Source organism: Cydia amplana, chromosome 1 (genome assembly GCF_948474715.1).
Source record: "Cydia amplana chromosome 1, ilCydAmpl1.1, whole genome shotgun sequence".
Classification (NCBI taxonomy): domain Eukaryota; kingdom Metazoa; phylum Arthropoda; class Insecta; order Lepidoptera; family Tortricidae; genus Cydia; species Cydia amplana.
In genome coordinates this window covers 17,006,855-17,033,229 of record NC_086069.1, presented here as the reverse complement: position 1 = coordinate 17,033,229, position 26,375 = coordinate 17,006,855, and the positions used below count along the sequence as shown (strand labels likewise).

The following is a 26,375-nucleotide window of genomic DNA, read 5'->3' as shown; positions in this document are numbered from 1 at the left end:
ACCTTAGTTTATTACTTTGTACAAAAATGTATTTACACTTAGAGAGACTTAGAATGTAAATTTTGGCGGCTAACACTTTCTTATTTCCCCTCACTTCACTTAATCTATTAAAGTCGCTTTAAATAATGATACACTTATTATAATAACGACAGGTAGTTGTAACCTGCTAGGCCATTGGGCGCTGCCTTGCATCGCTGCTGGTGTTTCCCCTGCAACAAAAAAGTTTGTAGCTCTCATACTATGAAAGATGTTCAATGTCTATGAAGCGGTTAAAACGGACAGGTAGGTACGTTTCGAAAATTGGACCAAAAAGTGGTATTTTCTGACACTGTCTTATGAGCACGAATGGAACCTCTGGGTACAAGTTGCAATAGTTTTATAACTACCTACCAACTTGTCCCCGCTCCGACGAAGCGTTGAACTTTTGTAGTACAATAAAACTTTTTTTTTATTAAATTGTTCTAGTTTTAAACTCACAAGGTGGCAATAAAATGCAATACTCCCAGGAGTTCTACACACAGAAATACACTGTTATACTTTTTCTAAATTTTCTGGATTATTAAAAAGATGAAAATCAGTCTCACTTTGCGAGCACTAAAGCAAAAAATTGCAAACGAATGGAAAAAATTAAATACATTTGTATGTCATACGTTGCTAATAAATAAGTATATAAATATGTAGTTAAGTATTTTTTCTTTTCAAATTTTAGTTGTGTTGTGTATATGGAACAATAGAATAGAATAGAATAGAATAGAATAGAATAGAATAGAATAGAATAGAATAGAATAGAATAGAATAGAATAGAATAGAATAGAATAGAATAGAATAGAATAGAATAGAATAGAATAGAATAGAATAGAATAGAATAGAATAGAATAGAATAGAATAGAATAGAATAGAATAGAATAGAATAGAATAGAATAGAATAGAATAGAATAGAATAGAATAGAATAGAATAGAATAGAATTTATTCGTAAGCACAGACAATACATAATATGACAGAAAACACAAAATAAGATTAAAGTGCCACGAAATGGCCTCATCTCAGCATGTTTCTGGTGGCTTCCAGCGCTGGTCTTCCGATGAGACCATCAAGTGAGAAGAATAGTGTACTCGACGACCCTGCTAGGCGTAGGTACGTGGAGCCGAAGTAAATATTATATATGTTACCGCAAAAACCCGTTTTTAGGTGATGTTGGGAGTAGTACTGTAGCCCTCAGCAGATGGTCGAAACGCCTTTTGTACGGGCCAACACTGTTCGTTTTTTTTAGCATTAGAAAGAACTTGAAAGAAGGTAAGCGATTTTGACATGTCTTTTAATTGAAAAACACTCTTTAAAAATCAATAACTATTACTTATGAAAGCAGAAGACTATAAAAGATCGTATTAGATTCATAATTGTTACATATTTACCGTAACTTATTTTTAAAATGTGTTTTTCAATTAAAAGATACATCAAGATTGTTTACCAAATTTCTAATGCTAAAAAAAACGAAGTACAATCCAAAGCAAGGAACGGTGAAATGTGAGCCTTAAGTGTCTTGTGTCTATCAGCCATAATTTAAGTGCTTGGAGGTCGATAAGGGATCTAAGAGCTCGATCGTGTCATGTTTCAAAATGTAATCCTATATATTTTTACAATTCAGACATAAACATGAAAATTATTTTACGGTATGCTACCTACAAACAATCATTTACTTTTAGGAATCGTTTAAACTATGATTACTTTTACTACACATACGGATAAGTTTAGGTAAATACAGTTTCTTATCTTATAAATTATAAAACATAGAGCTGTAGGTATTAATAAATACTTCGATAACTTCTAATACTAAATTCAATTCGTTTTTTGAAATCAATCTAAGCCCGCGAGATTTCAATCAAAGCGGTTTTTATAAAAAGTATTATTAATGAAATCGTCTGAAAAGTAATTTAAAATTTCATTTCTATGGAACATAAAACGAGTCTTTCTTTAAGAAATTCTAAATGTTAGAAATAAGGTGGTTTTAATGATAAAGTGTGTCATCGAAATTTGTTCATTAAACGATGTAAGTACCTATTGTGTCTTTCGCTTAAAGGAAATGTTACTCAATTTTTGGAAATATTGTAAATGGAATGATACCGTAAAATGGGGTGCGTAGGGTCAAAACTGAAATTAAAACCTCGATAACATTTTATTTTTACATATGAAAACTGAATGGTGTGTATAATAAGTGTTCCGGACGTTTGTATTTTAGTTTTTATTTTATTTTGGGTAGTTTTTTTTTCATAACTTTGACGATAAAGAGGAAAACCCCCCTCACCCCGTAGTGCCTCGTATGTGGGGTGAGAGGGGTTTTCATACAAAGGTGATTTTGGAAGATTGTTGGATCTATTTTTTTTTATTATGCGTATTACTATAGCTCCATTTTAAATTGGAATACATTATTTTTGTAGCAGTAGCCTTAAAATCCCTTCTCACCCCCCTCTCAAACCTTCGCTCCCCATTCATAACCCACCTCTCCCCGCGAAACCTACTCACCCCGTTTTACGGTACCAATATTAATTAATGATTTGGATAAAACACCTATAGAGCATTATAAATATTCAATATACATACATACATAAATATAATCACGCCTATTTCCCGGAGAGGTAGGCAGAGACCGCATTACTGTATTAATATATATTATTAAATTACTTATTTATAATAAAAGAAGTAAAAGGTGCTAACTATTATTATCACCAATACCTACGTGGAGGTTTTAAAAATGTAAGCTGACTGCCATTTATTATTTTAGTGCTTAAAATGGTTTCTATTAGTCATTGCTAATAACTTGATCGATCTTTATTATCCATGAACAGAGAATATACTAAGAGCCGAAACTTGGCTAATTGATTCTCGGATGGATAGGATATCAGTGGAATTGGTGATGAACTATATTCTGTCTGCTATCATTATTAAGGTCAATTGTAGTGATCTCTATTCCTTTATTTATTTATAATTTTAAAATAATTATGGATAATATGGAATAAAAAGCAATATAAAAACATTGTAAAAAACCTAACCTGGACAGGGCCCAAGCTGCCGGTGGATCTGATCTGGCTGCATCTGACCCTTGATCCAACCACCTAGCGAGAGTCTTTCAAGATATTGGTCGAGACTATCATTCGCTGAAACGACTATCGGAACAATGATCGTCGAATCAACATCCCACATGGTGGTTATCTCATGAGCCAAGTATAGGTACATACTTACTGGACTGTCCTTTTCGGCTTTCACGAGATTCTAGTAAACTTATAGTAATCTGAATAGTAGACAATTGTAAATATAATAGTTTAAAATAAAGTAAGTAGTTTGCCCAAGTGCTTATTCGCAATAAGTCGTTGAAATTAATGAAGCTTCTTTTCGACAAGTTTGTAAAATTGACGGTGGAGCGTATTTTATGACGGGGTCGTCGTATTATTTTTTTGATACCTAAAAAAAAAGGTTAATTTACTTACCAGTAAGTACATGTACTCTCGCTGAAGCAGTCAGCGCGTTGTCCGGTGCGCACTGATACGCGCCTGCGTCTGACGTCCTTGCTGATTGTACTAGCAGCCTACTACTGCTATGTGTCCCTTTTTCAGTCACCAGCGATATACCGCCGCGTGTAGAGTCGAAGTTTATCGTCTGTCAGACAAAACAGTCCTTGATGAAATGGCAATAAACTACTAAATTTAGTTAAAATATGTCACGAGGACTGATTGAACATTGTATGTTGTGTGGGTTGGAATAAACAATACATTGATAGCAACGGGTTGAAATTATGTCCACTATTTACCTGTAGGTACCTATACTAGTAATTTGATTAATTGGTGGGTTATTTTTCGATATCGTTCCAAAAGGGAGATATAAAAATTAGTAAGAATATTAATGATAAATCAAATATCTAGTTATTACAATGTAAAACAAATATGATATAAAATTTAACGTATACCTATAGACAAAAAGCTGTTACGATATTTCGCCACAATCCAACTATTCATTGCTTCGTGCAATATCGGTAGATGTGGGTTTTGGATCGGATTGGCTGGCGTGGAATATATAATGACGTTCCCGCCGTGCGTGATGATGGTCGAATGCGTTTGGTTACCTTACAACCAAATTGTACCGCCGGGACGGTGTCCAAGCTTTCTGTATTTTAGTTTTAGTTTGTCGATCGACGGTTCATTGTTCGGTTGTTCGTCAATCGATGATTTCTGTCGGTTTGTTTGTTGTTAGTTCACATTACTAAAAGGCATTTACTTTTGAAACTGTAGTAACAAAAGTTTTAACAAAAAAAAACGTGAAACTTATTAATGTTTAAAGACTCGAACGAATGCTTGACCTATTTTTAAAACCGCTTTTGTAACAATCGAATAAGGCCTTTTAATCAAACGAGTACGTAGGATTTCATAAACGTATCCATGTAATAATGTATAGTTCTTGAAAGGAAAGATACATAGTAACAGCCTGTAAATAAATACTAAGTACATACAATCTCCGTAAAACGTAATCATGCATGTATCTAGTCGAAATGTTCCATTTATTGATGAACGCATCGGCACTTCTCGGAGCGATTGATCCGTTCTGTACAATTTCACCCCTGTGTTAATGATCCCGTGTGTCACTGACAACATAACGTATAGTCGTGTATCTGCGATAAGGTTTTCAGCATGTACGATATATATTACCACTTAATTACTATACATATAACGCGGACGGTTATGAGATGGAAAAATTGGGCCTGGTTCCTTCAACCCAAATGAACTCCTGGTATACCGGAGGATAAAAATATATAAAAAAAAGTCTTCAATTAGACAGCGTAATTAATGTGTAGGTACCAACTACTTGTAACGAATTAATTTAGCAACACTATAGTGCCAGCGCGAGCTTCAAGCTACGAGCGTAGCCGATAAAATGGGAAACTCGTATGTTGCGAAAAACGCTTAAAGCTTTTCATTAACCGCCTAGGTTAAATGGTAGTTATATAGTGGTTAGATAGTTATGATGATATTAGATACCATTTTCTCCATTTAATAAAAGAAATAAAACGACCTGCAGTATTATTAGAGATCACTGACAATGATATTATACATTATTATACAGATAGGTTATACTTATACATAAGGAGCACCAAAAAATACTTCCTTATTTATTTCTATACCTACGAAGAAATTTGTTATTTTTGATTGATTTTCGCATTCTATTCATCTTTGTCATACTCGTTGTTAAAACATGAGCTTGTCTCTTTCTCTTTTGGTGAACGGAAGCTCGTTAGCACGTGCACATTTCTCTCTTGCCCAGGTGCGACTAAAGGCAACTTGTACCATTTGTCACAAGGTAAGAGCTTCAATTTTGGAACGCCTATACCATATCTTGACACTGATAATAGTTTACTTGATACGCACATAACTCATATTATCCATCAAACGAAGTCGTCCAACCACTCAAAGTGACAAGGTGCCAAGATGGAGCACGGTCCTTAACCTGTATTACCTTGCCTCTGTGAGTCCAATTAATGGTGTTCGGGGGCTCTGGTGTGTGCTTGACTATACACGTCAGATTTATGGTGGAGCCAGCGTAGATAAATAAATCCGGTCCGCCCAGTATTTCCGTCTCTGGTTCTGCAGAAAAATTTCAATTCAATTTCAATTTCTTTATTCATAACGTAAGTTACATGTCAATTTTATTATACATATTTACATCTTAATTTTATATTAACAATAATAAGTATCTCATTTCAATAATCACATATAACATTGTTTGGATTCATAAATTCATCGAATGAGTAGAACGCCTTATCTATTAAATATTCCTTTAGCTTTCTAATAAACATATTGTCTGATAATTCTGCTGACTTCAAATTATTTGGCAAACGATTATAAATTCTAGGACCTATGTACCACACACATTGTTCAGACTTTTTTAGTCTGTGCCGGTTAGGGAGGAGATTATTTCCATTTCGGAAGTTAGGACCACGCGTTCTAAATTCATTAAGAGTTTTTCGAACTACCTTTGCCACTTTAAATATGTACAGACCTGGAACAGTCATGATCCTTAACTTCCGAAATAGGCTACGGGCAGGGGTGTCCCAGGGTACCCCAGCCATACTCCTAATTACCCTCTTTTGCATTATAAACACCCTTTTTCTGTCCGCTGCTTGTCCCCACATATCAATTCCGTACGTTACAATTGACTGAAAGTAAGCAAAGTATGCATTTCTGACACATTGCTCATCAAGCATTTTTGTCAGTCTTGAAATTGCAAAACATGCCTTGCCTAACCTCTTACAAAGCTCGTCTATATGGGAATCCCACTTTAATCCAAAGTCTAAGGTGAAGCCTAGATATTTTGCTTTGTTTACTAAAGGTACTTCGATATTGTCCAGCACGATATTCAATGTTCGGGGTGGCAAACCCCAAAGGTTAATCTGGACTACATTGGTTTTTTCCAAGTTAAGCTTCATACCATTGATAGTGAACCAGTTCTTTACATCCCGCAGCAGGTAATATACTTTAAATTGCAGTTCTGTGAAACTAGTGCCCCAAACAACAAAAGCACTATCATCCGCGTATGCGATCAGTTGACCATGCGACGTACACGCTGACAAGTCATTAACTAATGTAATAAATAAATAATTACCTATTACTGAACCTTGAGGAACAGAAATGGAATCAAGCGATTGATAGTTGGATCTTCCCTTATAGCCATTAACATCTACTTCACATAATTGTTGCCTGTTCTTTAGAAAGGCTTCGAATACTTTCAGAAAAGTTCCCCGGATGCCGTAATGGTCTAACTTCTTAATAATAAGCTTATGGTCTACGAGATCGAATGCTTTCGACAAATCACATAGCACTAATGCAACTTTGCATCCCAATTCTTGTTTCCCAACGATAGTTTTCATGAGTTGTCTGGTAGCATCTACTGTGGATTTTTGAGACTGATAAGCATATTGTTCCTTTGCCAAGATACCCTTATTTGTCAAATGATTAATTAACCTATTTGCAAGACCCAGTTCAAAAATCTTGGACAACACTGGTATTATCGATATAGGTCGATAGTTCTTTAGTTCCGTTTTTACTCCTTTTCCCTTATATATAGGTACAACTTTAATCTTTTTTAAAACTTCAGGATAAGACCCATTTATCAGACACAAATTCATACTGTAACACAAAATATCTATAAATGATGGAGGAAGCTCACGCAAGATCCTTGTAGGAACCTCATAAACATCCTTTGTGGGTTTTGGCTTAATTAGCTTTATGAGTCGATAAATCTCTGCAATGGACAGTGGCTCTAATATTGCACATTCCACTGCCATAGGACTATATGATTCGAGAAGTTGTAATGCCAGCCGCATATCCGGTTGCCTCTGGGTGTCCCTCACAGAGTTGATAAAGTATTTATTTTTAAAGTATTTATTAAAAGACACTAATTAAAATAATCGTTACATAATTCAGACAACTACTATAAACTATTTTTTTTGTAAAGAATCCGATTTCAGGTTCGATTGCTCCAAGCCAATAAATTCACTTATTTTTTACTTGGAATTGAAAAAATTAAAGTATTTTCCAATAACGAAGTTAGTTTGATTTAACACTATATACCTACTAGATTTATAAATAAATTAAAGTTTTTAATTCCCCGTCAAAATTGAGCGTTACTACTTACATTAAGCCCTGTTACATTAAGCCCCACGCTCCTCTACTAACAACTGGTATCATTGTGTTCAGTGATTACTACCCAGTATAAATGTACGATACAATGATAATTTGCAATGGTCAATTGATACAACGAATCTATGTAACAGCTATCCCCTATACTTTTTTTTAAACGACGACCGCATATCGGTTACATTATGTTTAATAAAAAATAGAAAACGTCACTCGTTTGACCTGAAACAAGACTACACTTATATGAATGTACCTCGCTTTAAAATACAAATGTTACACAGTACCTATCAAAACTGTAATTTTGTTTGTATACCTACGTCATGTGACGCCTCATTCAATGACCAATCAGCCAAACCACTTAGAAATAAATGCACAAAATCTTCAATCTCCGGAAGTAAATATTTACACCAAGATTAACTCTTTGACACGAGTATGTGGGCAAACAAGGTACGACCCGGATGTTGGTGACAGAGTAGATGCAAACAATATGGCTCTGGGCGAAGCGTCCCATTTAACTTTGGCTCATGTACATTACGAAGCATTAAGGAATTACTTTTCCCTTCAATTTTTCACTCCGTCTGTCCTTTTGATGTATGAGCGACTGTGATAATGAAATAATACATCCTCTATCTCGATTCTTGGTAGGGTATGTAAGAACGTAATAAAAGGTATTTAGTATAAAACCTTTAATAGAGTATGTGCGGAAAGAGAAGAGTCGTGGTGTTGTTGGACCTATGTTGAAAATATTATGTATTATGCTAGTACTTACGAAAAGTTTTCAATATATTTTTGTAATCCAAAATAATTTACGTGACGTACACGTATTGTGAAAATTCATATCCTGGCTTCAATTGCTTTCAAAATACAGCGCAATATATATTACCGGTGCCAAAGGTAAGGTTAATAAGTTTAATAACTTCTCCTTACTTAACCGAAAGTGCAATCGCATTAAACAACAAAATATCTCAATGTTTATATTTATGCAACATCCTGGTTATACAAAGCTGTGCTCGCTCCAATAACTTCATCGGAAACTTAATCCAGGGTAAGACAAACAGATAAACAAGTGGCAAGCTTCCTGCAGTCGTGGCTTAACTGGAACGAGCCGGTTCAAGCCGGATACGATTCCAATTAGAAGGTTGGCAAGCGTGCTGGAGCGAGTAGCATGGGGCTGAACAGTGTCGTTTTAATCAATGGGTTAGCACAAATCAAGATGGCTTCGAGAGTACAATGTATAGGTACTCCTAGTGTAATTTCATAGCATATACCTCAACTTTATTAAATATCTATACTAAGTCACCTTGGCTATAAAAACGGGGATGTATTAAGAAGATTTTTACGCGTTTAGGGAACACGAAAAACGCCATACTTTTGTGCAGATTGAATGTGCAAATATTTACTTTTAATACTATATAATACTATTTAATCTTAAAGGACATTCTTACACAGATTGACTAAGTCTCACAGTAAGCTCAAGAAGGTTTGTGTTGTGGGTACTCAGACAACGATAATATCTTAATATACAAATACATAGAAAACACCCAAGAGTCAGGAACAAATATCTGTGCTCATCACATAAATAAATGCCCTTACCGGGATTCGAACCCAGGACCGCGGTTTCACAGGCAGGGTCACTACCCACTAGGCCAGACCAGTCGTCAAAATACTAACTTGTATAAATATGTATGTATTATTATACGTGTAACGCAAACGCTCACACATCATGAGCTAAAGATCTGGCATTTGCAATTGCCAGAAACGTACCGCTGCGAGTTAGATCCATAGCGCCCATCCGTCAGAGCGTGGCTTGTAATCTTACCTACGATATTGAGAAAGACTGCGTGTCCAATGGGTGGCGTGGTGGAGATCTGGCACTCGTACTGGCCGGAGTCTCGTCGCTGCGGGGAGCGGATGCGGAGCGCCCACTCCTCGGAGCGCGGCTTGTGCTGCGCCTCGAACCGCTGGTCCGATGTGTATGTGTAGCGTCCCACCGTCAGCAGGTGGATGTCACGATGACGCACCCATGACACCTTCACCAAAAATAGATCTTAAATAATACCGAAATGAAAACAGTTTGTGTATAAAATCATTATAAATATAGTTCATAAAATGTTGGTTCATCAAATATTTTACTGTAAGTAGTAAAACGGGTTCTTAAGGGGACCACAGATTAACCATTTTGCCGGACGATATCAGCCTGTCAGTTAAACGCAAAAAGTGAGAGTTCCGAACACCCGACAGGCTGATATCGTCCGGCAAACTGGTAATCTGTGGGCCCCTTTAAACAACGAATATGTTATATATATATTTTTATTACTGATCTACCTACGGGGCATAATAAAAGCCTGAAATCTTCATTACGAGCAAAGCGAGAAGCGCCAGAATGTCATTATTTTCTGCGTTACCTACATAATTATTCAAAAGTAAGGTAAGGTACTGTTGCAGCGTTATGTGCAGAATTGCTGCAGCCACAATTATCCAGGAAGATATTGATTTCGATATTTCCTGCAACTATGCAGCGTTATTGTCAATTTCCTTGATAAATAGCGTTGCGGTCGCTGTTGAATTGTTTTCATGAATAGAATGTTGAGTTCATCAGTGATATATCAAGAAGATTGACAGTGATGTTAACTACTATCGCAGTCGCATCCGAATGTTACCACTTTCAATTTTATAACAAAATCTAGTAAAATAGATAGCAAACGAGCAATTTATCACAATAATGTGGATATTAAAATAAAATATTGGAAAACTACAAAAGTACAGGACCTAAAAGTTTCAAAATTTAAGTTTTATTTCTAAATTCCAAAAACGATAAAAGTAAGGGTACCATTCGATTCCTTACATTTAATCCAAAAAAGTATTGTATAGCAACTATATAAACGCAATATTTCACCGACAAAAACGCAATTTTCTTGTTTTGTCCATACTACAAGATGGGCTCCCAGAGACCTTGACGTCACGTTCCCTTGTCGTTTTGTTTAGGGTGTTTCGCGAGTGAAGTGCGACTGTCGGCCTTTGACTACAATTTCTGACTTTTGTGTTACTTTAATGCAGCAATGGGTCCCATATAGATATTTGATCCTAAAAACAAACCCGATCGATTGATACCATAAATCAAAATTAGTCATGTAGCCTATTGTAGTCATGAAAAAGTAAGTAATGCTATTTGTATTAGATTTGCATTGAAATTGTTCCGGCCAGACGCTTTGGTGCTTAGGAACCGGAGATTGAACTGTTTCGCTTCAAACGTTTTCACACTTGGATTTGGAGCAAAAAGTTTGAGCAATTAAAACTTCCGAGCGCCCGGCATTTTTGTCACAGAAAAATGGAAGTTTTGATATATTTGACGGGTTAGGCTATTTTTCAAATGTCCTTTTAGTCGTGTCGAGCAATGGTAAAACAAAGGTTAGACAAAGTCCATTTTTTTAAATCAAATCTTGGAAAACTTTGTTTTTCTTTATCAAAGAATCATTAACAACTTCTAAGTATATAAAAAAAAATATCGTGATGGTACCACATATGTAGAATACCTGCAATCTTACTTGGGAGTGGAATGGTAAATGTAAAGATTAGGTAATAAAAGGATAACACTGAACAAACCAATCAAAAAGTTTGAATTCCATAGTAAATAAAGAAGAATAATAACCAACGTACAACGCCACGAGGATCGTCAATAAATATCATAAGTACATGGCGCTTAATATTATTTTCAATATTTTAGCTATTTACATATGAAAACGACCAACTTTTTCACAATTTTGAAACGTTAGATGTACTGACTTGACTCAAAAGTATATTTAAAACACAATTAAGCAATTTATTCATTTTCATATTCCATGTAGTGGTGGTCGTTGATTCAACAAACTAATAATGCTACGACAAAACGAGATAGAGAGTACCATGTGTGGGAAGTTGAATTCGTTGAAGCGAAAACCATTAGCGACCCACCATAACATTGATTTTAAGGCTATGGCATGTTGATACTTGTCAAACTTTCTCTAAGAGCTCACTATGGCCATCTTCAATGAGAATAAAATACTTTATTTACGCTTTACTTTCGTGCCTCAAAGTACGTACCTTATACCACAGAGAAAAAAATACATTGCTCACTCCATACATCAGTTTTAGTACCAAAAAGACTATTAGCATCTAGCATCAAGTAGCGGAACTATCAGTACTGCTACTTGACAATAGATGTAGCAGTACTGATAGTTCCGCTGCTCGATGCTAGATGTAGACACTGAAATTAATAGTCTAACTGATGTATGATTATATTTCTCTAATATGCTTATACGCACAAAGCTAAAATAAAAAAAATGGTAGATAGCGACACCTACAATAATGATGCGGCATGTAGGGCACGCGGGTTGTATAGGGATTGTAGGTCTTCTATTTTATTACACTCTGGTTCAAGAGATATTTACCGTCCGATTTTGCAAATTCTTCACTTTACAAAGAAGCGTGACAGGATGTCCCACTAGGCCGGTCACATTGTCGGGTGTACTTGGATCGAAGTATGGAGCCCCAGGAGCCTGCGGCCAATCTTCTAAGAACTCTGTTCGGAATCTTCTGGAAGATTCCGAAACTGTATTCTGGTCTCGAGGTTTGTTGTTACTGCTATCTTGACGGCAAACTGAAATTATTTTATCTATTTATTGCAATATAAATGTCAAATATAATAATAAGAAATTATCTATAAAATAAAATTAAATATGCCGAGGATGCTGGAAGCATTTCTATTTATTATGGATACATGTTGTGTTGTTAACAGCAAAGCATATTACTTTGTGTGTGAAATTATGTTTTTAATTTATATCATAAAACAGAGTGACTTTGAATTGAAAAAATGACTTCGTTTTTCGATTGAAAACTATAATATTGATTTCTATGCAGAACTTTAGTACTTAATAACTTAAGTATAACTAGATACATAATTGTATCAATATAAATAAGAATAATGCTTTATGATCCTCGTTACCAAGTTATCAAAGTGTAGCATCATTTTTCTTAATATCGCCCCGTTTTTGATATACTGAAAAGAAGTTATAATAAGAAGCATGCTGTATAATTTGAAGTGAAATGTTTGCCCCGCAAGACATTTCACTTTTACGCTACTGGACACCCAAATTACTTAAATTCAATTGTTATAAAATATTAACATCATCATACTACGACTATGACTACTGTGTGTAATTTAGGTATTAAAAGAATTAAGAGCATGACAGCCAGTTATATTGTACCTAGTAACATAATAACAACACATGCAATCTTTCTTTCAATAATTTTACTCGTAAACCGAACCCATTTGTAAAGCGTAACTAAATTAACATTTCAAATCGAAGAATTTACATGAGAATTTCATCAAAACTGGCGAAGCATTCGTACAAAACTTTGTAACAAAATTTACTTGCGTACAACTCGCTTTGTTCTTTAGGTAAACGTAACCATTCCCCGTTTACTTAACACAGAACAATAACTTCATTAATCTGGTAAACAGGCGAGGGACGCGCTCGTCACGCTCGTTATTGTTAAAAGTATTTTTAAGTTCTCATCAACAACTCGTTTCAAATGTCACCTCCAACACAGCAAGTACAGCAACTATGATGTTGATGTGTTTTGTGTTTACATTTTTTCACATTGGAATGGTGATTTCATTAAAGTAAATAATGTTAATATTTGATTATGTAAGTAGAAAAAACGTCTGACCCAGTCAAACAATAAAATACGAAAACAAAGTTAGTTAGTTATAATATGAATTAGTGTTGTATAATTAGTACCTAAGTAGTTGAAGAATTTAGCTGTATAAAAAGACATCTGTATTAACATTTCAATTCCATTGAAAACTTGCTATAAATGAAATTGACTTCGCAACAATTTTATTCAAATTGCATTCAACTGGGTAAGTGCCTATTACCTACAGATTGTTCAAGCAAAGTTGTGTTATATATTATTCACGAAATTACGATATTACACAATAGTTCAAGAACTAATCGGTATTGTTGTGAACCCCGTTCATTGAGATTTTATCACCAATAAAAAAAAAACAATACAATATGGCGTATTTTTAAGCAAATGCGAGTTAAAAAAGTTTCATCGCAAATATTTCTTCAATCCGACTTTTTTTGGAACGGTAAATCATTAGCAATTAACTATTTAAAAAAATCGTTAAAAGTCAGTTTGTCTCAAAATAAAAGTTAGCTACGAAAAAAACTGCATTGTTATGGTATCTACGTTAGTCGAACTCTCACTGCGCCGTATTATTTAATAACCCCTCGTTGTACGCCAGTGGATCCAACGAAATATCCATCAATTAAATTTGTCTACAATCGTCCTGCGCGTCAGCACAGAGTGGGAAATTAATGATGGAGAGCGATCAGATTAAAAATTAATCGCGTTATCTGCCTAAAGAGCAGCTCGAAGAAATGGAGCGGAAAATGAAACGCTCCCAGTAGAGACGTAAATCTTGATTGTCAGCCAAAGCTTGATTAAGTGTTAAAATTTAAATTATGATCCTCGCTTTGTCCTGTGTGGACAGACCGTTTTACAACACCGTTTTATGTCAACCTACGCGTTTTGCAAAATTTTATGCTTGACATAATAAACCTCATGCTCCATAGGACCATAATTCTGTTTATAACTGATGATCTTAATCTCTTTATTATGGATTATTTTACCCGGTTTTACTCATTGGATGTGGTATATACAGGTGGATTTTCTTTTTGGATCAGTGAGGGCAGCTACCAGATCCCGTGCTGCTACGAGAAAACGGTCTTAGAAGACCTTCCCTCGATTTCAAATTAATGAAGATTGGCTTTTACAGATTTTGGAAAAAACATACAGGTTGCGAGAACGCGATTGTGGGTTTTTAGTACATTACCGTAAGTTGACCCCAAAGAAACTATTGATACTAGATAGGAATGGAATCAATTGGCATACAAAAATAGCATGTGAAAAATAAAAGTTTTCATTTTCATACAAATTGTATGGGAAAAGTTTTCCTCGATTTGTGGCTTTTCATAGGAATGGGATCGATTGGCATCAAAAAAAAAGTTTGTCAAAAATTACCTTTTTCTCGCACCCTGTATGTTTTTTCCAGAATATGTAAATGCCAATCTTCATTAATTTGAAATCGAGGGAAGGTCTTCTAAGACCGTTTTCTCGTCGCAGCACGGGATGTGGTAGCTGCCCTCACTGACCCAAAAAGAAAATCCACCCTGTATTCCTAGAAATGTATGTTTTACGCTGCGCATACCTACAGCACTATGTTAAATTTGCCATTTGGAAATCCATTAATAACGTATTTATGCTAATGAAACGACACAATGTTTAGCACGTACCTACGCAACAAAAGCTTGAAAAGAAAACGTGACAATAAAATATGATTTGAAATAAATATACCTATTTGCGTCCATGGAATTCTATCGCGATTTCACTTAAAGGGCAAAAATGTAATTCCATTCAACCATTCCAATTCCATCAATCGCATTCCATTCCGTCACCCTTTCACACTTACTCCCGCAACAATTCAGGTCAAGTGCGTGCAATCGAGCACCATAAAGCTCACAATAGCTTGCAAACACTTAACAACCTGTCAAGACACTCACCTATAATGTACGAGAGAAAATGGACTGTAAAGAGGTAGACAGCCGTGCTACGCGCCATCGTCGGTGCCTCCGAGCAAGGGCATTGATCCTGAAACAAACCTTCTTTTAACAACCCTTTTAAACGTAGCGCAAAAATGAATGGAAGTAATTTCCACAAGTCAACAACGCGACCGAGATTTTTACTGCCATCCTTGCCTAGTCGGTGAAGATGATGAGAAGGCGGTACTTATATTATTATACTGCCGTGAACAAATGCATGACTTTAATAAGGATTAAGTTCACATGAATATTTTAAGCTCATTTGGTTTGAGAGAGAGCAAAATAAGGGTTATACCCAATGGTATAACCCACTTAGGTTAGGTCCACATACACATAGGTACATCATGAATATCCTAAAGTAGACATTACTGAATTCATTTAGAAAAATAATATTCATTATTTGTCCACATTCCGACAAAAAAGTGTTATAAAGTTTTTTTTACTTTGGACAAATAAAAAAAAGCTACAAAGCTATTTAATTCATAAGTATAAGTAAATACTTTCTAAAAGCCAAGCCATATCCTCAAATGGAAATTGTCATTTCTGGTAACCTTAAAAGGTTTATGTGTATAACTTTGTAAAATTTAGGTAGTTTGGTCGTAGTACGTCGTAGATATGTAAAATACCTACTGAATGTGAATTTTGTTAATGTATCTGTAATCAAAAATAAAAGGCTGAGATGCGGAATTTGGTATACCTATATTGACGATTTTGTGCATAATAATTTCCTCAAATATTTTTCAGAAGCCATCTGGAAAGGAAACTAGAAAGAATAATTTTTTGGTAAATGGATACCAATGTTAGCGAAACTTCAAAAGTACAATGAAACCAAAGCGATTGTTTTACAATATCTATTACCTGATGCTAATTAAAGATTCATCATAAACGTAGTTGGTTGTTGATAAATTACATTAAGTGAAAACTTTTATTAATAAAATTTCCTAAGAGTAGGTAAGGTAAGGACTCAGTCAATTAGGTATATCTCCATGGTCACAAACAACCGTTCAAGTATGAGTTGTAATTGCGAACTTAGGAGATTGCAACCTAATATGTGTAATGAGATTGAGCCTGAGGAATCTTCTTTTGGCGACAATAAAATATCACACTGCGAAAATTTTGACTAGAGTCACTGATATACATATGATACTGAACGGACAGACGGATGGTCAGCATAAGCTTAGCTATAGGGTTCCGATCTTCCGATTGGCACGTTAAGAAACTCTAAAAATAAGACCCATTTTGTATGCGGGTATTGGCACTTAATCTAACTACGACAGGTACTTTTTTATTTACCAACTTGTATAACATTGGCTTCCAATGTGTTATCGGCAAAGTTATTTATTTCACCACAGCCTCATTCCTGTTAAACTTTTAAGACTCCTGAGCAAACTCGGAAGTTCTAAAGTTTCTTCACTTGTTTCGCTTCACCGCTCGGACTAGTGGGTTTTCTTTCTTGATCAAACTTGAGCATGTGTTTGAGGCGGATTTTAGGATTCCTTTGAGCTTTGTGGTAAAAATATTTTGTAAAAAAATGGTATTTTGTGCATGCAACATTAAATGAATGCATACTTAAGTATTTTACAAGCTATGTATTGTAATAAACTGGCTAAATAGTTGAGGAAAAAAGAAAAGAAACATGTGATGTTTGACAAAATCGCGCGACTTTTCTTGTTTCTTCTTCGCTGACATGAGGTCACGCAAGACATTTATGTGCTATTGAATTGTTAAGTTTGGTCTGTGTTTGAGTATTAAAAAAAAAAAGAAATAATACACTTATTTTTGGACAGCAAAATTTCCATAATTTAATAGTTAGATGTAGCCAACGACGAAGCACAAAAAATGTACCTCAGTATTATAATAGTTCGAGGGTGAACGTATTTTATATACTTGGTCAAGCAGATCAGTAGAAAAGGCGGCAAATTTGAAAAATGTAAGCGCGAAGGGATATCGTCCCATATAAAATTTGAATTTCGCGCCTTCTTTTACTGACAAGATTTGCTTGACCAATGACCAGCTATATTTGGTTTGATTATTTTCGCCTCAAACAGCAATGCTGCTGCAGTCCTACTATACTCAGTTAGCTTTAAACAGCAATAAAGCTCAAACAATGGAGTTTATCGACAGCAACGTTGTAATGGATCGCTTTGGAACATAAAAATCTAGTCGATATAGCTCAGGGAGCGGTCAAGCAGAAGTGGAATGTTGGCACATGTCACCACTGAGTGACTGGCGAACAGCTCGTGACGTAGAAGCTGTCTTTTTTTAAAGGCATTGAACTTCGTTTTAAAGGAATTTTCGGACATAAACAAAATCGGGAAAACTGAAAATAAGGGGGTGCTTTGGATCACTTAATTATAGTTTCTACTTCTCATCTCTTTAGTTCTTAGCGTTAGCAAACAAAGTTATATGAAATAAAGTCTATTGAAGGTTAACTCAGACCTTCCCTCCTTTAGCAAAAGCAGTCAAAATGACAAATTCATGTTTGCTTTCAATTACGTTTTGTTGAAACTACCGGGATGACATCCGATAATATATAATTATTTATTCAATAATATCTACCCTGGTTTATTGAATATAATATTTAATATTACATGTTATTGTTTCAGACCCTACACAGCAGTAAAAATAGGTATTTAATAACTTACTGAGATGCTGGCGCGTGTTATTCCAAGCTGGCGCCCTTGGGGCAGTATTCAGATTTCAAAATGGTTTTTTAATGAGATGACCGGAAAACAAAATACAGAGGTTTGACCAATGAGTAGGTAAACAAGACTTTCAAAAAATATTTTTTCAACAAAAAATAAACGAGAATCTCTTGTCAACGAATTATATATTTAGTCAAAAATATTAACCAATTAAGCACAGTCGAGCGACTCGAGTGCTAGGACATTATTATTTATGTACTCAGGTCAAAATTTAACACATAAATAGTGCCTTAACACGCCGAGGCTTAGGCTTTTACGTGTATATTTTTTAAATAGGTACTTAGTTTTCTGTGCAGCTCAGCTATCACAAAAAGTGCAGGATAATGTTTTTACCAGTATGTATGTTTTATATCAGGTTGATATTTTACATAAAATGCATTTTCACATTCTGCATGCAATAGCGTGCAGCAATTTTTTCCTACAGTAGCGTTGTCATACGTTCAGGAAAGTTTATTGCATAATTAATGTTTAATGGAAAGTTATAATGTGAAGTTTTGCATACAAAGTAGTTTTATTTATAACTCGCTGTGATACAAGCGTTACGATTCGCTAATGATCTGTAAATACCAAAAACTGGCACAATTTGACAGAGACTCCATGCATAGACCTCGATTTTTTAAACCAGCACGTTTGTTTTTGCATGAAAGAAATAGATTAGACGATCTTCAGACTTAAACTCTTTATACAAATCACTAAGAATATGCGAGTCGAATGTTGAGGTAATTGCACATGTATGACTATTTACATATTAATCATAACACTAACATAACCAACTTGATTATATTGGTTTATCCCAACCCTACTATAATTTTATAATCCATCCTAATTTTAAAATACAAAAATGTGTCTGTCTGTCTGTCATCTCTTCATGCTTAAACCGCTAAACTGATTTAGATAAAATTCATCATCATTATTTCATGCACACGAAATTGCTGGGGGTTAGTATTACATTTATAAATGCGATAGTAATTCTGTAAGTCTGTATGTCTGTTACATCTTCACGCTTATACCGCTGAACTGGTATGTAGGTAGTTTGAGACCCGAGGCTATCCTCGCCTATGGCTATGGCTATGTCTATACATAGGGTGGTTTTTATCAATCATCATCATCATCATTCCACGCATTAAATAAGACAAATAAGTGAAGAAAGGACGATTTTTATGAAGAATTTTTCAGCAATCACGGTCAATATAGTTCGAATTTACTATTCAGGCACTCGATCGCTTTACAAAAAATCTCATCGTTTTTCAAATCATGATATTCTCATAAATTTATAATACCTATCCCGTTTTTAATATGCATGGGTAAAATATCTTGTATTTTTATTGAGTAACCTAAACATATATTAACATAAATATACGAGTATCTGCCTCGCACCAGTTCACTGCAAACATGTTTACAGAGTTTGAAGTTGTTTTTGTTTGTCTAACTCTTACCCTGGTTGCGTTCACGTAAATACTTATGCAAGAGCAACTTGTAAATAAAAGCCGTGATAATTAACCAACCAACCACCAAATCAAAATTAAGCATTATATTGTGATTTTTACACAATAATACATTAACGACTGTGACATTAGAGAATATTTCATTGTGTATGATATGTATGCATGTGTGTGTGTGTGTGTGTGTGTGTGTGTCGTTACCGTTACCTATGCAATAATTCAGTGTGAATATAGCAGTCCGTGGTTTCACTCATATCCTCGTACTCATCACTGGCGACGAGGATGGGATTGTAATTGGCTTGTATCATCAGCAACAACAGCTTTTATACTTGAAACAAATGGCCTGAAAAATTGAAAAACCGAAGTTGGTTCAGTTCACGAAGTATCCTTTTATGCTTCTGCATGAAACTGCACTTTTATCCCTCATACTCATAAATTACAATATGTTTTCCATGTAATGCGTTCTTGATATTATCTGGACCTAAGTTTATGTTTATTTAAGAGTTTTGGAACGATTCCCGTATAGTGCTCCAGTGCTGTGCCAAAACTTGAACAATGCAGACGTGCGCTTTTGTTGTTTCTAGGTTGCATGGTCTGTACCTTGTTCTCGTTTGCGATGTATTTTCAGATACAGTCGACTCTCGTTAATTCGAAACTCGAAGGACTTTTTAAATATTTCGAATTATCGGGAGTTTGAAATATCAAATGGTTCGATATTTTTGAGAGAAAAAATATTAAAGTTCGAATTAATGAGTAGGTATTCATCAAATTTTGATTAACTGCTAATGTTTTTACAATATCAAAAGGTTAGTTTCGGATGAAATCTGAAAAATGAGTTTTCTTCAATGCACATTGCTGAGACTGATCTGAAAATTCTTTTGCAACATCATGCACTTTTCTTCTCACCTACCTCCATTTTTTCGATTAACTCCTACTTTTCAGCAATAGTCAAGCATTTATACTTTTTAGGAGTCGTAACTAACACTAACTTTTAATCTATACACAATGACCAACGAAAGATTGCAACGCCGAACTTGAACTTGTCCCAAAATATGCGGTCTATTATTCTGCAATCTTATAACTTTGAATTGTAGAGTGCTTGACGCCTATGAGTTCGAATTAACGCGTCGTTTTGTTACTTAGCGATGATTATTTTTGTTTGAATTACCAAGTGCTTAAAAATGTATTGATTTATTTCGAAATATAAAGAGATGTTCTAGGGATCTCTTGTTAACTTCGAATTATAGAGAGGTTAATTCGAATTATCGCAGGTTTGAATTAACAAGAGTCGACTGTACCTAGGTGTATTTTTTAGCAAAAAACATTTAATAGACTTGTAGGTAAACAAAACTAACATTGTTTTATTGACCTTTCTGTTTTTTATTCTTGCTTGCCTTTCTATATTTAAGATTAAAAGAAACCAGTTACGCGAGCAAATAACGATAGTTATATTTTTTACTCAAAGATATTGCAAAATGAAGGACGGCAAGCGCCTTATAGCGTAGTACCAGAATGCTTCATTGTACGGTCAATAGGTACGTCACGTCACGTATAACTAAGTAAATAAAAGGTAATTTAGCTATTTTATTTCCGAGCAAGAGCAATATTGAAGTGACACAATATTTGATACTTTATCGATACTGATTGCTTGCCTTCCTGAAATGTTATAAAGTATTTTAGAATTTGTAGGTAAGTATAGTTTGCGAATGTCGACGAAGTGAAATATGCACCACTTGCTAACCCCCCCACCCTCCGGCGTCTGGTGTCCGGTCGCAGCCAGTGGCGTAGCTAGGCGTGGACGAAGTGGGCCGTCGCCCACGGCCTCGCGCCCCAAGAGGGGCCTCGGCGAGGCCCCTTTGGGCACAGTGAAAGAAAAGGGCCTCGCAGATGCGATTTCGCCCACGGCTAGATTAGTTCACGCTACGCCACTGGTCGCAGCGCACATCACTAGTTCTGTGGCGCACATCCCCTCGCTTCGTCACTTTCGTCAGCCTCCCGTACTTCGAACGCAAACGCGAAGTGTAGGTACCTACATAGAGAAATATAGTAAGACAAGAGTGCTCACTCCATACATCAGTTCAGACTATTAATTTCAGTGTCTACATCTAGCATCGAGTAGCGGAACTATCAGTACTGCTACTTGACAATAGATGTAGCACCGACTGGAAAGTCTTATCTCAACAGCATAAGACTTTCCGGTCGGTGCTACATCTATTGTCAAGTAGCAGTACTGATAGTTCCGCTACTCGATGCTAGATGCTAATAGTCTTTTTTTGGTACTAAAACTGATGTATGGAGTGAGCACTCTATGTATTTTTTTCTTTATGGTACCTACCAGGGATGTTGCCAATATACGCATCCGCATCCGCAACCGCGGAACTTCCGCATTATTTTCAACATCCGCACCTGCACCCGCATCCGCATAAAATCGATGCGGAGTTTAATGCGGATGCGGATGTGGAACAGGTCGGTACTGAAACGTCTTAGCATCGGCGTAAGTGCTAGACTACTAGGTAATTTAGTCATTAGCCAAAAAAAACTATTAGAAATGAGCAGTCAACCGTGAGTGGGACTTAAGGAACCCTTGGAACGCGAGTCCGACTCGCACTTGGCCGGTTTTTTTTTAAAATAAAAATACTAAAATGTAATATTTGACGTTTTTAGGGTTCCGTACCCAAAGGGTAAAAACGGGACCCTATTACTAAGACTCCGCTGTCCGTCCGTCCGTCCGTCCGTCCGTCTGTCACCAGGCTGTATCTCACGAACCGTGATAGCTAGACAGTTGAAATTTTCACAGATGATGTATTTCTGTTGCCGCTATAACAACAAATACTAAAAACAGAATAAAATAAAGATTTAAGTGGGGCTCCCATACAACAAACGTGATTTTTGACCGAAGTTAAGCAACGTCGGGCGGGGTCAGTACTTGGATGGGTGACCGTTTTTTTGCTTGTTTTGCTCTATTTTTTGTTGATGGTGCGGAACCCTCCGTGCGCGAGTCCGACTCGCACTTGGCCGGTTTTTTTATGTAACTATCTTGACATCCGCATCCGCATCCGCGGATGTGAGCCTTTAAAAATCCTCATCCGCTTCCGCATCCGCGGATGTCAAAAAATCGGCTTCCGCAACATCCCTGGAACCTACATAATTATTGTTATCATTAATTTACACGACGTTATCAAAATAATAGTCCATCTTTGGGTGTAAATAATAACATTTATATCTCTCTGGCCTAGTCGGTAGCGACCCTGCCTATGAAGCCGATGGTCCCGGATTCAAATCCTGGTAAGGGCTTTTGTTTGTGTGTTAAGAGCCAACAGGAGTGGTCATTTCTCCATACAAACGTACTCGACTGTTTCCTCCGTGGGTTTTGAAGCTAGAGCAATGATTTTTTCAACACAGATTAATATTGTCTATATCTGTGTCGGACCGTTTTGCTTTTTTTGATATTTTTGTTTTTTAAGGCGCTAGAGCCCTTCAAAAATGGCCAAAATGGCCTAATTGACTATGCCGCAATGAGAGGCGTGCTATTCAAAACTGATATCAATTAGTCAAAAAAGCAAAACAGTCCGACACAGATAATGTCATTATCATTTAGATTTCCAAATTTGGTTACGATTGGTTAAGTTTTGGAGGAGGAAACAGTCGAGTACGAAACCTCGATTTTTGAGATTTTTACGCAGGATTTTTCGCCTTGTCCTTATCGCACTAGTTTTAGGAGCCGCTTCCGTTAGCGAGACGGGTATATTTACCTAAAATATTTAAATCTTAGCTCCTGTTGGCTCTTAAGCACAGATATTAGTCCCTGAGTCATAGGTGTTTTCTAGGTAGGTACTTACAAATTTATAAATTAAATAATTATTCACCGTGGGACAATTAAATCCGACAGATTGAAAAGTTCTTGACCGCATTTAGAGACTAAAATGTCATACAAAGTTTCCTAAAATTGTTCTTGTTTTAGAGATGATGACAATTTTTGTTTTTGTGGGTAATATAATAGCTTAGTGAAAATGCCTTTTTAGCTGTGTCGCTGCCATTATGTGACTTGGTTTAGCCTCCTGCCTCGATAACGTGTACTGACATTGTTGTGGCAGGTGTCCGGACATCTTTGCAATAACCACTGAACAAGTTAGAATGGCGATGCGAGCAGGGTATATACGTGTCGCCGCGGGGTTTTGAGCAAACGCTCGCATGCTACTCGCCCGCGCTGACCGAAAATGAAGTAAACATGCTTTTTTGCGCCACAATAACGTTCAGATTAAGAAGCCAGAGATCAAATCTGTCTAAAGGAGGCGTATCCATTCACCACGCACACAAGGCGCTAGCTAGTTTTGACTACAGTTGCCCGAGTGTTAGTAAATGTGGAGAGGAACGAGCGGCGACACCGGTTCCGATACTAACTGCGCGCGATAGCCGTTCTAACCTCTTTAATATGTTCTGTGGCAATAACCCAGTCTCATTGCTCACCCAAACTTCAATCCATAGACTGGTACTTATACTGTTCACATTTTCTACAATAGTCCCAATGCCTGCTGAGACCGGTTCATGGGTGTCTATTGTTGCACCTGTGAACGGGTTCCAGCAGGCGTCCTACATGACATTAAAGCTCTCCAAAGGGCCTCTACGTGTTGGATCTATATCCCCAAGCCTATCAAAAGACCGGCATTTATAGGCCCGTGAATTCCAAAAAGGAGATACTATATATAATGAGTAATAATTCAATATTTATTATCGTTTTAAAAAAACAATGCAAACTTATACTCGTATTATTATACTATATTCTTTCGATAGGTACCTACCGATTGATGTCATATCTATAGCGATTAACAGCGATTACTGTCACTTCAGACAATTATATACTAGTACGGTCGATTCTCAGTCTGTCATACTAATGATTTCGGTGCTCTGTGTATTATACTACATATTGTACGAAAGAGGTACGCACCCTAAAATTATAAAACACATCAAATAAAAAAGCATTTTAAGGATTTTGTTAATTTACTGAGGCGGATTATTTTCAATTATATCAAACGACCTTTTGCTTATAAAAATTAAGAATTCCATTGCTCGTAGTGATATATAGCTGATAAGCGTAGTGATTGTCCAAGTCGTAACGGCATGATATTATATTTACTGGTATACATTCAAGTCAAAAAGCAACGTATTCTACCTATAACATGACTTAAATAATTAAGCCTGGATTTTGGATCGCACAAGTTTCAAGTGTTGTTCAAAGTTGTACTTACATCAAATCGGCCGTCAGCAAATATTAAAGAATTTAAGATTAAGTTTGGTTAGGCAGCAATTTTCTCAAAAAAATCCAATAAACTCTAAGTTGAATCAAGTATTATAACAATAGGTACCTAGGTTACATTTTTTGAAGTAAATAAATTAATTACTTATATGGATGGGTACGATTTGTCAGAATTTTAGTTATTTTATTTTAATAAGCACATAAGTACCTAGATAAATATAAAAAGTAGGTAGGTACTTAGCAATATTATAAAATTTATACTATGATTTATGAAATACATTAAAAATAGCTTAGTAAAATAATAATAGCTTAAATAGCATAATTGTATATGAATGCCTCAATAGCTAATTATTTTTGTAACAACTTGCAAGAATATTGTGTAATACTTCAAAGATCTAAAACAAAAAGCAACAAAGATCGAGGTCAGTAATTACCACAGCGTCAATCTTCAGCCCCTTTCTCCAAAGATTTTAATATCTTATCAACACTTGAGCGGTAAAACGGAACACTTCACGACAAAAGATAACAGAAACAAAAGAAAGGCGAAAAGTTCTTTTGTTTCGCGTTCAAGTTTGGAACTCAAGACACTGTCACGAAAAACAAAATACGAACGAGAAGGAGAGTTTTTCGTAAATGGGGTTTTCGGAAGTCGTGGGAACGTTGGCTTTGCCGGCGGGTTGCCTTCGCGTCCGTAGGGCCACCACTGCGATGTGTCATGCCTAGCGCGCCTGCGTAACTTTGCGCCACCGTCCTGCACTCCTAATATATTTCTACTTCAATTAATCTAGCTCTCTTAATTACACCTCCCACGTCTATGGTCCTAAAACCACATCAGATAATTTAATGTAAAATATATATATTTTTAAAATAGCACTATAAATTTTGGTTTGGTTTACCTCTTGAAAATATAAATTTAATTTTAATTTTAAACATCTTCTTGATTGTAGGAAATCGTATTTGTAATATTTAAGTCAGATATATGTATGACAATAAACGTTTATTTATATTACTTTTAAATAAAGATATAAAGTATATTTTATTGGAATCCAAACACTTAATTTTGCTGATAGCTCTTTCAACTACCTACAGTATAGGCAATGTTATTTCCCTGGAAAACAAATTTTCATTCACTAATCTGATAGAGAGAAGTTGTTTTACAATAGTTACCTACTCGAAAAAGTTTTGGCTCTCTTGCTTATTCAAAAACTGATAGCAAAGTTGCATTTTATTCACATGTGAGGCAAAATGCAAATATTTAGTTATTTTCTAGTGTTAGTTTTTGACGACCGGTCTGGCCTAGTGGGTAGTGACCCTGCCTGTGAAGCCGCGGTCCTGGGTTCGAATCCCAGTAAGGGCATTTATTTGTGTGATGAGCACAGATATTTGTTCCTGAGTCATGGTTGTTTTCTATGTATTTAAGTATTTGTATATTATATATATCGTTGTCTGAGTACCCACAACACAAGCTTTCTTGAGCTTACCGTGGGGCTTAGTCAATTTGTGTAATAATGTCCTATAATATTTATTTATTTATTTATTTATTTATTTCTTATGTTTTCTGGTAGAACTGACTTGTAAATTATCTGTAATGTGACTTAATTGAGATGTATTTTGGTATGAATTGAAAATAATTAAGTATGTGAAGTTT

At 35.7% G+C, this 26,375-nt stretch overlaps 1 protein-coding gene across 1 annotated transcript; it reads right to left on the bottom strand.

The window, feature by feature from the left end:
* LOC134649429 (carcinoembryonic antigen-related cell adhesion molecule 1-like) lies at nt 1–25,526 on the bottom strand. Its single transcript, XM_063504178.1, has 7 exons — nt 25,162–25,526; nt 15,288–15,375; nt 12,108–12,316; nt 9,500–9,710; nt 5,501–5,628; nt 3,484–3,652; nt 1–209 (listed from the first exon to the last, which is right to left on the bottom strand). The coding sequence occupies exons 2-7, from the start codon at nt 15,343–15,345 to the stop codon at nt 100–102; spliced, it is 885 nt and encodes a 294-aa protein (XP_063360248.1). The 5' UTR covers nt 15,346–15,375; nt 25,162–25,526; the 3' UTR covers nt 1–99.
* Nucleotides 25,527–26,375: the final 849 nt, after the last annotated feature.

Excerpts from the sequence above, each read along its gene's own strand:
- LOC134649429 (XM_063504178.1), bottom strand. The coding sequence starts at position 15,345 with ATGGCGCGTAGCACGGCTGTCTACCTCTTTACAGTCCATTTTCTCTCG. Across the intron at positions 9,711-12,107 it reads AGAATTTGCAAAATCGGACG|GTGTCATGGGTGCGTCATCG; the intron begins GTAAATATCTCT and ends TTTTTGGTGAAG. Across the intron at positions 5,629-9,499 it reads AGTCTTTCTCAATATCGTAG|AACCAGAGACGGAAATACTG; the intron begins GTAAGATTACAA and ends ATTTTTCTGCAG.